Source organism: Onychostoma macrolepis, chromosome 23 (genome assembly GCF_012432095.1).
Source record: "Onychostoma macrolepis isolate SWU-2019 chromosome 23, ASM1243209v1, whole genome shotgun sequence".
NCBI classification, from domain to species: Eukaryota; Metazoa; Chordata; class Actinopteri; order Cypriniformes; family Cyprinidae; genus Onychostoma; species Onychostoma macrolepis.
The window spans coordinates 18,143,915-18,157,461 of NC_081177.1; the positions used below are offsets into that span (position 1 = coordinate 18,143,915).

Below are 13,547 nucleotides of genomic sequence, written 5' to 3' on the forward strand. Positions count from 1 at the left end.
AATAAACTAAAGCTAAAAATGAAAACATTAAAAGAAAAACTAATAAGAATTAAAAACTCAAAATTACAAAAACCTTTTGATTTTTTTACTCACCCTGTATGTCATTCCAAGCCTGTATGGTTTTATTTTTCTCTGTGAAACACAAAAGAAGATATTTTTAATCGTTTCAGATGTTTTTGTCTATATTAAAGTCATTGGGGTTCAAAACATCCTGGACCTCATTGGTTTTGTGGTATGGCATGCTTTAAAAAAGCAAGAAAAGATTTGTGCATTTTAATATACAAAAACTTCTACGTTTAAGGGCAACATTGTGCTATCTAAATTTATACTGTCTAAATACCAGCAGAGTGGTTTTAGTGAGCCAAGTGGGTCATTTGCCCCTTGTCTTGAATGTGCTTACAGTGTGATTGATGAGCAGAGTGACAACTGTCAGTCATCTTCATTGGGTAAGACAGACCTATTTTAATGTCGCCTTCACAATGGCCTTAATGCAGTGAAATGCAGTGTTCACACTGTGTGGTGCTGCTTTCACTCATAATGGTAGAAGTAACATCATGAAATAATTGCTTCTTTTGTCAAACAAATCAATATTGCAGAAAATGCAAAATGTATATATTTTTTTTTCAAATGATAAACTACAAAGTATAGACTGCTAACATTTGAGGGGCCGTACAAAACTATGTTGAGGCCAGAATGTAGTTTGTATAAATGTTTCTCTGACACCTCTGATTTGGAACCACCCAGACAGTCTTGTCCTCTCAGACTGGCTTTGTTATGATTTTGCTTACATGAGGGGTCATTTTCAGGGGAAGGACGTTTACTGGGCCACTGTGGCTCCAAATGAATCACACCCAGACTGTTCACACCCAGACAGACAAAGTAGGATCTCTCTGAAGGTAATTAAACTACAGGGCATCTAGCAGTACTACATAAATCACACCATGTGCATTGGATTGTGAACGCCCTGTTGTAATGATGTTGGGGAAATGTTGCCCTCTTGTGGTGTGTAGTGTTCATGAAATCAACACATTGGCTTTTGTTTCACATTTTCACGAGTTTGGTCATGAATGCATAGTTTGTTCAGCATCAATCTTTATCCTTGCTAATTATGGATGTCCACATTAGAACATGCAAATAAGTATGCTATTATATTGTCAAGGTATAACAAAAAGAAGCACATACATTTCTACCCCACAACTACAGAGCATTGATATTAAAACTAAGCATTTAAATATAATCTCAGTAAGACATATTATTGGAAGATACTTTACTGTATATAGTCACAAATGATATTTATATGCATTTTAAGTAGTTTGCTATGCTGTTATAAAAATCTTGGTGATTTACATTACAAGCCAGCAGGATTTTATCTTACCTTTTGGCCATGTAAATAACAACAACTGCACCAGAAACATTTTTCTCACTTTGGGCCTCTGAATAAAATGTAGGTGTCTCCCTCAAACAAAATATAAAATGATTTTTATTTATTTATTTTTTAAATCTGGTCTAAAGGTTAAAAAAATATATACAAAAAAATATTACAAGTAGCAAATAGAAACCCTAATAAAAATATATTTTCATATACGTTTATTATAGCTACTGTATTACAGCACTGATTATAAAAAAATAAATCAGATAAAATATATAGACAAAATATTAGGGCTTTGGAGTCATTTAAAGATGAAATAGCTTGGATTTATCGCTATTCAAACGGTGCTCTGAACTGACAGGCCTACGCGTTTGCAATACACAAAATAAAGAAAATCATACAGGTTTGGAGTTAATCATTACTTATCTTTTTCTTCTTGTATTTATTTATTCATTTGGGAATGAAGTATCCCTTTAAGATACATCACTCACAGTCCTAAAATGCGCTCCTTGCGTTCTCTGATAGCAAAGCACTTCCGATTGTGCATCCATGGCAACCAATGTGTTGACGGAAATTCCACAAATGCAACAAACTTGTATCAGTTTGGAGCGCGGCGCAAAAATACCGTTAGGAGTACGAATGACACGTCAAAGCTACTATAAACGGTAAAATTCCTAATCACTCACTTTACATAATTATTTGTAATTTAGGTTTTCATAATTATTTGTAATTATATTTCATCTAGGATTCAATACAGTACTTTGTTTTGGAGTTTGTTGCCCTTAGTTCTGATGCGCCAGAATTCCTAAACACAGTAATATCGTCTTTTCTTTTAGTCGCTGAAATGTCGACCTCGACAGGTGCATTGAAGTCCCAGGTGGGTGGTTTGAGGAGGCACAATGTCCTGCCTCCTCTCCCAAGCCCACCGGTCCAGGAGGGAGCGTCAGGCCTTCCAGAGAGCAGACTAGCCGTGAGGAGAAAACTCCTGCGGCACCGGAGGAGCAAACAACAGCAGCAACAGCTCCAGAAAATGATGTAAGAGCTTTGCTGTTGTATTTAGTGTTTTTATTGACTTTGTTAATAGGCTGTTGAAAATTATCCTAGGCTTTTTTATTCAAGATGAAGATTTTGGTTGAAATATGAACTTTCCTTACTATTTGAGCTTTCCTGTAGCTCAAATAGTAGAGCATGGCGCTAGCAACGCCAAGATCATGGGTTCGATTCCCAGGGAAAGCAAGAGCTGATAATATGTAAAAACTGTAACTTGAATACAATGTAAGTCGCTTTGGATAAAAGCGTCTGCTAAATGCATAAATGTAAATGTAAATGAAATATAGCCTACACACATATACAGAATAGTTTCAAAAGTTTAAAATAGTAGCCTAAATAAAAATACATAAAGTTAGTACTCATAATAAATAAAATAGTTTTGTTCAGCAAAGATGCATAAAGTGACCAAAAGTCACAGTAAAGATATTTGAAATAATATAAATGATGTAATTTGTTTTGAACTTTCTATTCAGTAAAGAATCCTTAAATGCATCACAGTTTCTACCAAAATATTAAGCAGCACAACTGTTTTCAACCTTGATAATAATAAGAAATGTTTCTTAAGCAAGCCAACATAATAGACTTAATACGGAGTAAATGTTTTGTCTTTTGACACTGCTGATTTCAGCTTTGCCATGACAGAAATATATTATATTTTAAAATAAATTGAAATAGAAAACATTCTAAATTGTATTTTTTCACAATATTACTTTTTTTAAAATTTTATTTATTTATTTTTTTTACTGTATTTTATAATAAATGCAGCCTTGGTGAGTATGAGAAACTTCTTTTCTAAAATGTTTAAAAATCTTACTGTACACGTGTTTTTCTTTTGTAATCACCTTTTAGCTTTTTGTTGCAGTTCACATAAACAAATTTCAAAAGTACACATTCAAATAAGTGGTCACTTAATTAATGCATGGTCTTAAAAATGACATGTAATAATTATCCAAAAATTAGAAAAATGTTTACTATAGTTTTAGATAAAACATATCAGGATACTGTTGCTGTTTATACTTGAAGTGGCATGTCAACTACACACATATGTCACGGGGTGTTATGTATTGTAGTAGAGTAATATTGTAATGTGATATCTGCAATTGTGTTAGAGTTGACAGGGCAATGCAAGCTTACATGCGGGCCAAGGAAGCAGGACCGGCATCTCCTCCATCTCCTGAACCAGAGCTTCCCTCAACAGTATGAACTCGTGAACAGTATTCACGTGATCACACATCTCATACACCATACGATTTAAAAAAAAATCTTATGTAGATGTATTGTATTTGTTAATAATGTCATTTATTTTTGTTTCCCAGATTATCAGTGAAGAGAGGAAACAATATGTATGCTATTTTTACCTTATAATAAGCCTCATTATTAATATTTTTTTCTGCTGGGTCTGTTCATTTCATTGTGTTTTATACTTTTCTCTGCATATTCTCCTAGATGAACTACTTGTTCCTGAAAGAGTGTGTTGAGCAAAGTCCTGTTGCGCCTTTTCAGCAGCAGTGGCTGGATGCTATGTTGGCCCGTGTGCCCCATCGGCTCCGCCAGGTGCCCGGCAGGCAAGAATTGCTTGAAGACATATGCAAAGAGGTCAGTGAGACCTACCTCAGAGTCATGACCAAGCACAGAGGTGAGTCCAATTGATGCTTTGCTATATATTCATAGAAATTAATAGAAATTCTAGATCTGTTTTGTGTGTGTGTGTGTGTGTTTTAAAGTTTTTATTTATGAAGCAACTTAATCAAACCTTTGGGTTTTCATTAGGGTGTTATTAATGTTTTTTTCTAGTAAGCACTGTACTAAAGGATCCACAGTCAACTGACACAATTTCTCAAGAGGCCAACGGATCTGCTGAGTAAGTGTGCAGATTCTAAATAAATAATAATCCATAAAAATGTAAATATTCTAGCAATATTTAATTTAATAATCTTAAAAGGGCCAGATTATGAAGTGTATTTGGCAAAAGGGCAGTTCTTATGATCTTGGTTTTGCTTCACCAGAATTCTAGATTTCTCCTGTCCATGGCATGACAGCTTTGTGCAGAGTCGAAAAGAGATGCAGAAGAATCTACACATATTACATCCGGTCATGAAGAATGTCCTTGATATTTGCTACAGCACATTCTCCCACCTGCTCCTTATTGATCTCTCAGACTGCAGGTACTGCCGTTATGTTTGTTATCTGGAATCATTCATTTTCTGATTACATGCTGTATATTTGTTGCTTGGGTCAATGGCAGGTAAGTATGTCCAAGATGATGAAAAGGATAAATCTTTTGACAATCAAATTCAAACCACAAGTAGCAAGGCTGCACAAATATGTAATATTTGTATTCATGTTGGTTTCAATCATTGCTGAAAACATTTACACCACTTTCAAAAAATAAATAAATAATAATAATGATTCTTCATTCAGTCATCAGATAGAAAAAAAAAAGAAAAAGAAAAAATACAATTGTCATGAGGGTCTAATGTCCTGTTTTATGGATTTAATGTCATGTGACAATAACACGAATTCCTGCATGTTGATTTGATTTGGTGGATTAAAGTTAACAAACATTAATTTATAAAAAACTTAGCTGCTTTTTAAGTAATCATAAATAAATTTTAAATGGGACTTTTAAGACTAAACTTTTGTTTAGTTTAGAAGTATATTCAAGTATCCATAAATTTGAATGAGTAATGCACATCTTGAAACCTGCTATAAAGGTCCACAGGGCCTGTAGACTGTGAAAGTCTGAAGAACAAAGTGGCTGTTGAGTGTGAGAGAGTAGAGGACAGACTCATGAAATCCTGGTTCCCCAAAGTCATTCACCTGCTCACCAGCAAAGACACTGTGCAGAAAGTCAAACCCAAAAAGCTTGACTCCTTTTACAACTGTGCCTCAATGCTTTTATCCAATCAGGTGAGCTGAGTATTATTTGTCACGCAGTTTTATATCTGCTATCATTGTCTATGCCATTTTTTCCCCCCAACTATTGATGTTTTGATGTCGACTAAGGATAATGGAATAATTGGTTGTGTTTACCTTTTTTAGCTAAAGGCACTAGTTGAGAGGAGTGTGGTGGCATTTGTCAGCTTGTTTGATCCCCTCAACATCAGCAAGCTTCCCCTTTTCAAGATGGACTTAATATTTGATGATGAGAAGATGGATTTTTATCCTAATTTTCGTGATCTAGAGGAGGCTGTGCTTGAAATTGCAAACCTGATCAGCAATACCATGCAGGTTGGGAAATATATTGATGTGCAGTTGTGTTGCACATAATTATTTTGACTATGTGAATCAGATCGGATGAGTTTATGAGCTCATGTTTGATATTAAGTCCTGCCTGTCCCACAGAGAGTGCAGACGGTCCAGGCATGGCTAGCAGAGGGCAACATTTCTGTAGTGGATGCCAAGCTCCCAGATCATGTTCAGATGTGGGCACAGACCACTCTTAGGAATGCTGTAAGAATAAACTTGGATGGACCTGCCAAACACTTCCAGAGCTATGGTAAGCAAAACCCAAAACACCCTAGCAACACCTTAGCAACCACATATTAATGCGTTAAAACCACATAGAACAATGTGTAATGTGTTTTATGACTATTATTCTGCTCAATTACATGAATATTGTTTAGTTGACAGTTATGACTGGTTAGTCAATGGGACGGCACAAGCTCAAGTAGAAACATTAATGGAAGAAGAGCATTCTTTTGATGAGTACACCAAGGTCAGCTTATGTTTCAATATATTATATACACTACTGTTCAAAAGTTTGAGGTTGGTAAGATTGTACTTTTTTATGTTTTTAAAAGAAGTCTCTTATGCTTACCAAGGCTGAATCTATTTAACAAGAAATACAGTAAAAATACTATTATTGTGAAATATTATTAAAATTTAAAATAAATGTTTTATTTTTTAATATATTCTAATTTAATTTAATCTAATTGTAATCTAATTTAATTTATTTTATGTAATTTTATTGGAACGTTCAGAAGATTACATTTTATTATAATTTTTTACGTTCAAAAGAAAAAATCCTACCTACCCCAAAGTTTTGAACAGAAATGTATTTTTACTTATATACTAAGGTGTCTGTTTTATTTTTTTGTGTTTAATCTGTTTTATACTACATGTCTGTGTGTTCGTATGTCACATGTCAGCAAGTGGAGCGGTTTCGGGCATTGTCACAAGAGATATCTGGTCTTCCCTCTCTGATCCATTTTGACATGGTACAACTGGACTGTGAGGAGCTCAAGCAAGGACTTGCAAAGAAAGCAAACACCCTTTCCGAAATCATTGTGGGGAAGCTTGTTAGCTCACACCATCAATGCAGTCTTCAGTAAGTTCAGTGCTCGAGTTGTTTTGTTAATGTATTAGGAACAGTTCACCCCAAAATGAACATTCTATCATCATTTAGTCACCCTTCTATGTCTTTATAAAACCTGTGTGACATTTGTAGATGAACTATCCCTTTGTCTAATTTCTCTTTAGACCTGCAATGTATATATTTGAATTTCTTTCAGGATTTGTGAAGAGTTTGAGGCTATTCGGGACAGGGCTTTGAAAGTGCCTGAAACAACAGAGGACATGATGGAAATGATTACTTACATTGATCAGGTGAAAACCAAGGGAACAGAGGAGCTCAACAATACGATAATGGTGAGTACCTCAGAACTATTTATTTTTTAAATGTTCTTACTGTGACTAACAAATCAAATGGTAACTGTTTATATTACCTTTTCTAGGAAGCACAACACAGGATGAATTATTTGATGGATGTACATATTTTTGATGCAGAGCATCTTGAACTGAATGCCACAGTACTGCTCTGGCCGCAAAACATTTACCCGATCTTTGATCAAAGTGATGAGGTGATATTTTGAAGGACGTACAGTAAATCAAACACTCAAACTTGTTTCTGTTAGAAGGACTTATGCATTCTGTTGTTGTAGGTGATGGAAGAAGCCAAGCAAAAGGGTCAACAAGAACTTCAAGGTCGAAGAGAGAAGCTGCTTCTAGAGCTAGAGAAAGTAGGCCGCAGGATGGAGGAATTTGCACAATGCTCTGAAATCGATATGATGCAACAGGTATATTACAAACTGAAATTATCAAACTTCAGTTGATTTGTCCAGTTAAAATATCAGTTCACCTAAAATGAAAATTTTGTCGGCCAAATCATCTACTCAGTCACATTATTTCAATCACATATTATTTCTTTCTTTTATGAAACACAAATGGATATCTTTGGGATGACATGAAAGTGAGAAAATGATGTCAAAGTTTTCTTTTTGGGCTAAACTATTTATTTGACCTGATCTGGCATGATTACTTGACTTCTGAAAGAAATCAGTGATTTATATTGTAATACTTCCTCTCCTTTCCAGTATGCTTCTGATGTGAGAATGGTGCAGAAAAGAATTCAGGACACTGAGGAATCAATTGTCTTTATCAACAAAGAAGAAGCCCTTTACAAATGGGACCAAACCTCATACCCAGAGGTGGAGGTGATAAAGGAATCTATTGAGCCCTATCAGAAGCTCTTCAACTTGGTTCTGAAATGGCAACGCACAAAAAAGAGGTTTGTGGAATCATATTCTTCTTATCCAGTTATTATAATGGGTCACCTAGTTTTCACTATTTTCAGACAGGGTTTCTTTTTCTCTCCAAGAACTTGATTTATGTTATAAAGAATGACATCTTATCCTGTCATCTGAGTGTAGATGGATGGACGGGTCTTTCTTGGATTTGAACGGTGAGAGCATAGAGCTGGAGGTTGAGGAGTACTTCAGAGAAATATACAAGATGCAGAAGTTCTTCCAACAGAAACAGAAGAAGGCAGAGCAAGAGAAGGAGAAAATAGCAGGACTAAAGAAGAAGCCCAAAGTGGAGGAGGACAAACAGGAGAGTGCCACTATTCTCATTTGCACCAGTGTTGTGGAGCAAGTCAAAGAGTTCAAGGTAGTGTTTACATCCTATAGACTGAAGGGTTAGTTCATACAAATATGGAATTATTACATCATTTGGATTTTTGGGCGAATTGTTCCTTTAAAATTATTTCCTATTCTTAGGAGTACATTCCATTGGTGTCCATCCTGTGTAACCCTGGCATCAGACCTCGACACTGGGAGCAAATGTCAGAAATTGCAGGCAATGACTTGACCCCTGACTCTGGAAGCACGCTGCGCAAAATCCTAAAACAGAACCTCACCCCATACCTGGAACTGTTTGAGAACATCAGTGCAGGAGCCAGCAAAGTAATAACACCCATATGATTTATTGCAGTTCCTGTATGCAGTTATATGTCATAAAGAGACAAAACACCTCACATCTTTTTGGAAACTGTTCACTTTCAGGAATTCGCTCTGGAGAGGGCCATGCAGAGTATGTTGGAGGTTTGGGATACGGTGTTATTTCATTATCATCCATACAGGGACACCGGCGTGTCCATCCTGTCCTCTGTGGATGAGATTCAAACCATGCTGGATGACCAGATAGTGAAAACTCAAACTATGAGAGGCTCTCCTTTCATCAAGCCTTTCGAGACAGAAATTAAGGTGAGATTGAGGGATGGGCAACCATTCCAGAAACGAGTAACCATTTACTCGAGAATTAAAATGTATATTTAGCTTTATTCACAAATGTGAACCAATATCACAAACGGTTTCAAAATAAGCTTGCTTCAAAAACCTCAAAAGTTTTAAAAATAGCTAAAAACAGTTTGTGCAGAATTATTAGGCAAGTTGATATTCTGCTCATATTTTTTTTCCAAGAACATTTTACCAATTCCAAACCACATCAATCTTAATAACTACTATTGATTTTGTATTTAATCATTAATTCTAAGTGATATATAATTGTCCATGAAGGCTGAAAGTCAAAAACTCCTTATTTCAGGTGTGCAGAATTATTAGGCAGGTTTTCTTTTACAGATAAAATGAGCCAAAAAAGAGATTGAACTCACGAGTAATAAGTTTTAGGAGCTCATTTTTAATCAGTCCTGCAAGACAGACTTTTCAGGATAAGAGATTAATTAAAATGGGCTCCTAAAACTTACTGCTATCAAAGACTATAGAATTCCCAAGACATGTCACTCGTATAGTTTTGAATGGGGAAAAATGCAACACTCAATATGGCCGCTCAATCGCAGGAAGCACCGCTTTCTGAATGAAAGAGCCAATCACTAATCGGTAAAGTCAGCGCGTCACTGCAGCTGCTGTTAGAAGTCCCGGTTGCTATAGAAACAGTCAGTGCTCTGAGACGTACGCTCAGGACTGCTCATGCGCACTGGCTGATGTAGCCTGAAAAATAAGCTTTTTATAACGCTATTTGAGCAAAAGAGACAACATTTATGATACAGTTGTTGTCAGATTTCTTTGGTGATTTCAAATATGAAATTTAATTGTAAGCTTACTGAACAGTTTTGAAGAATTTGATGTTTCACCATTCAAAGAGATAGGAGCTGCACTTGGATGCCCGAGAGGCGTTTCAAAGATGGCCGCGGAGTGACATGACTTGTCTTAAAGAGACTTTGCTGCTATATTCTGGAAGATAAATTCTTCAAACAGTGGTACAAGAGGATGTGATGCTGGTCCTTCAAGAGTCACTCACAACTTATCTGTCCATAAATCCTATAGAAAATCAGTCTTCATGTATTTCACAACACTTCAGCATGTTATTCTTATTAAGTGAGGGCCATTTTAAAGAATTCTTTACCCAAGCAAGGTCTCTGAGAACCTGACACATTGCACTTCTGGAGAGTCCAGGAAGGTTGCAGTTCTGGAAAATGATGGTGCTGGAGACTAAATGGTTCCTGTTGGTTTCTCACCTAATTCTTCACCTTAATTCTTAATTCTTAATTCTTTTGCAGTTAACGTGTCTTTTCCTCTCCACCTGTTTTTTTCTGACCCAATGAGCATTTCGCTGCCCAATGGTCATGCCTTAACTTTGCTAATTCTATTATTAGATTAGTATTGCATCCTTCTCATGGGCATTTAATAATTTTCTTTCTTTTGTTCTTGAGTTCAATCTCTTTTTTGGCTAATTATATCTGTAAAAGAAAACCTGCCTAATAATTCTGCACACCTTAAATAAGGAGTTTTTAACATTCAGCCTTGGACAATTATATATCATTTATAAATGATTAAATACAAAATCAGTAGTAGTTATTAAGACTGATGTGGTTTGGAATTGGTAAAATGTTCTTGGAAAACAAATATGACCAGAATATCAACTTATATAATTTAATAACTAATAATAACTAAATTCTGCACACACTGTATGCTTTTAAGTTTTCTTGGTCACTGGCAAGGAATAGTGAGCAAGTTTTGTTGTTTTAAACCAGACCTGGGAGGAACGTTTGATCCGTGTCCAAGACACTATAGATGAATGGCTGAAGGTGCAACATCAGTGGCTATACCTTGAGCCTATCTTCAGTTCTGAGGATATAATGAAGCAGATGCCTGAGGAGGGCCGTCTCTTCCAGATTGTAAACAAACACTGGAAGGAGGTCATGATGCACTGTGTTAAGGACCCAAAGGTGATGACATATACTAAATACAAACAATAAAAGAATTGGAGGTTTAGAAATCATTTTGCTTATGTTCTAGCTTATGTTCTCATTTATTGTGTTTTTTATGTTTAAAAAAACTAATACCAATAATCCTCCCATTTGCACAGGTTTTAGTTGCTACTTCTCTGCCTGGATTGTTTGAAAAACTGCAAGAGTCCTACATCCTCCTTGAGAACATTATGAAGGGCTTGAATGCATACCTTGAAAAGAAAAGATTGTTTTTTCCACGGTAATATATTTAAAATTTTACATTTTGTAAGCTAAAGTACTTTTTTTTTTTTCAATTTTAAAAATAAACAATTCATATGTAGATTTTACTGTAAACTGCAACTGAAAGCATGCTGTTTGTTTGATCATTCTGACAAATTCTGGCACAACAACACTGGCTTAACCAATAATGTGAGTTTGGGACAGGGCTAACTTTTTTTTGATCAGTGGCAGACAACATACTTGGAAACAGTTAATTTTATAACTGTACATATATAATTATAACTTACATATATACTTATTTTTGCAGTTTCATTCAGTGATGCTACACAGTGTTATTTTAGTAATTATAATTTGTATACTATAATAGTATTTATTAATATTTTATTTTTATATTTTCAGTTTTAACAGTTTGTTTTGTTAATTTAATTGCGTTTGTCATTTTTATATATTTTTTTATTATTATTTAGTTTAAATATATATTTTTATTTCTAATTTTATTTTTATTTAATGTATTTTGTTTTAATTTATTTATTTTTCATTTTATTTTAGTTTTAGTAATTTTAGTATTTCAGCTTAAACTTATTTATTTCAGTTATTTACAAAAGCAACATTTCTCCTTTTTTCTGCTAATATTTATATTTTACTTCAAAAAACAATTTTAATAGTTACTTGCTTAGTTTTAATAACAACACTGCACACTTTACCTTTAAGTTAGTACATTGTGCCATACTTTCGAATTGTTATGCCATATATCCTCAATGTTGTTTATCAGTATTTCCTTTTCACACTCTGTAGATTCTTTTTCCTGTCAAATGATGAGATGCTGGAGATTCTCTCAGAAACCAAAGATCCTATGCGAGTGCAGCCTCACTTAAAGAAATGTTTTGAGGGCATCGCCAAACTGGACTTCCTGCCTAATTTGGACATCCAGGCCATGTACAGCAGTGAGGGGGAGCGTGTGGAGCTCATCCAGCTGATCTCTACGTCTGAGGCACGAGGAGCTGTGGAGAAGTGGCTGGTGCAGGTGGAAGACATCATGCTGAGAAGCATCAGGGATGTGATCAATCGCTCCAGACTGGTAAGACTCAAATTGCCATTTGTATTTTTTTGTGTCAACGTCTGGTCTTTATTACTTTTTATGCACCAGGTTACTGTCTTGAATGTGTTCAGGTTTATCCAGAGGTTAAAAGGAGTCAGTGGGTACGTGAGTGGCCTGGACAGGTGGTCCTCTGTACTTCACAGATGTACTGGACGCTGGAGGTGCATGAGGCCATCAGGAGTGGTGCTAATGTAAGGAAACCACTCTGAATATCAGTGGACCATTGGATTCTGTTAACTGTGTACCTGAGATATTGATCTGAATGATTTCATAGGGTCTGAAGAACTACCATAAGCAGCTGCAGAATCAGCTGAATGATATCGTGGAGCTGGTGAGGGGGAAGCTGTCCAAGCAGACACGCACCACTCTGGGGGCCCTAGTGACCATAGATGTGCATGCCAGGGATGTGGTCATGGAGATGATAGAAAAAGGTTCTCTTGTTTTGATTAATCTGCCTGGTAGCTTTGATATTATGAATTTTAAAAAAGCATTCTTCAGTCTTGTGAAGAAATTATAAAAAAAAAAAAAAGTTTCATCATTATTTGAATTCGTGGTTACTGTATTGTACAGTTTGTTCTTTTTATTTTAAAAACTTTTAACTTTCAATATCTATTTCAGGAGTTTCTAGTGAGACAGATTTCCAGTGGCTTGCTCAGCTACGTTACTATTGGGCTGGCGAAAATGTCCGTGTCCGCATTATAAACTGTGATGTCAAGTATGCTTATGAATATCTTGGAAACTCTCCTCGCTTGGTCATCACACCGTTAACAGACAGATGTTACCGAACTTTGGTATATTAAATGGCAAATTTATTTTATGCTATTTTTATGCTATTTATTATGCTATGAGAATACAGAAAATACTCAGTTGACAATTTATTTATTAAATGTGAAACAATAATCAAGCTATCACTAATCATGCCAGCTACATATTTATTATGTTTGAGGCATAATCATTTTCTTTTCTGATATCTGGTTTATTGTCCTCTTTTAAAGATTGGAGCATTTTATTTAAATTTGGGTGGCGCTCCTGAAGGACCCGCAGGCACAGGCAAAACCGAGACCACCAAAGATCTGGCCAAAGCCCTTGCTGTGCAGTGTGTGGTGTTTAACTGCTCAGATGGCCTTGACTACCTAGCCATGGGGAAGGTGAGAGGGTCTTGTTTCAAATTAAGAGCTAGAATTATGTTCAGAAACTTTAGCATGGTCATCTCTTGCATTCAGATTTCATTAGGCTACAATCACCAGTTTATCTATCAT

General features: G+C 35.6%; 1 protein-coding gene across 1 annotated transcript in view; it reads left to right on the top strand.

Annotated features, from left to right (window-relative positions):
• The first annotated feature begins 1,932 nt into the window (after positions 1-1,932).
• Positions 1,933-13,547, top strand: part of dnah12 (dynein, axonemal, heavy chain 12) — a 30,104-nt gene continuing 18,489 nt past the window's right edge. The window contains 26 exon segments of the mRNA XM_058764111.1: positions 1,933-2,034; positions 2,206-2,404; positions 3,529-3,616; positions 3,736-3,762; positions 3,866-4,055; positions 4,214-4,280; positions 4,426-4,584; positions 5,134-5,329; positions 5,462-5,650; positions 5,765-5,918; positions 6,046-6,137; positions 6,571-6,749; positions 6,934-7,069; positions 7,156-7,281; positions 7,363-7,497; positions 7,795-7,988; positions 8,131-8,368; positions 8,479-8,664; positions 8,764-8,964; positions 10,752-10,946; positions 11,087-11,208; positions 11,985-12,267; positions 12,360-12,479; positions 12,563-12,719; positions 12,907-13,079; positions 13,284-13,436. Coding sequence (XP_058620094.1) covers positions 2,214-2,404; positions 3,529-3,616; positions 3,736-3,762; positions 3,866-4,055; positions 4,214-4,280; positions 4,426-4,584; positions 5,134-5,329; positions 5,462-5,650; positions 5,765-5,918; positions 6,046-6,137; positions 6,571-6,749; positions 6,934-7,069; positions 7,156-7,281; positions 7,363-7,497; positions 7,795-7,988; positions 8,131-8,368; positions 8,479-8,664; positions 8,764-8,964; positions 10,752-10,946; positions 11,087-11,208; positions 11,985-12,267; positions 12,360-12,479; positions 12,563-12,719; positions 12,907-13,079; positions 13,284-13,436 — 3,951 coding nt within the window. The 5' untranslated portion in view covers positions 1,933-2,034; positions 2,206-2,213.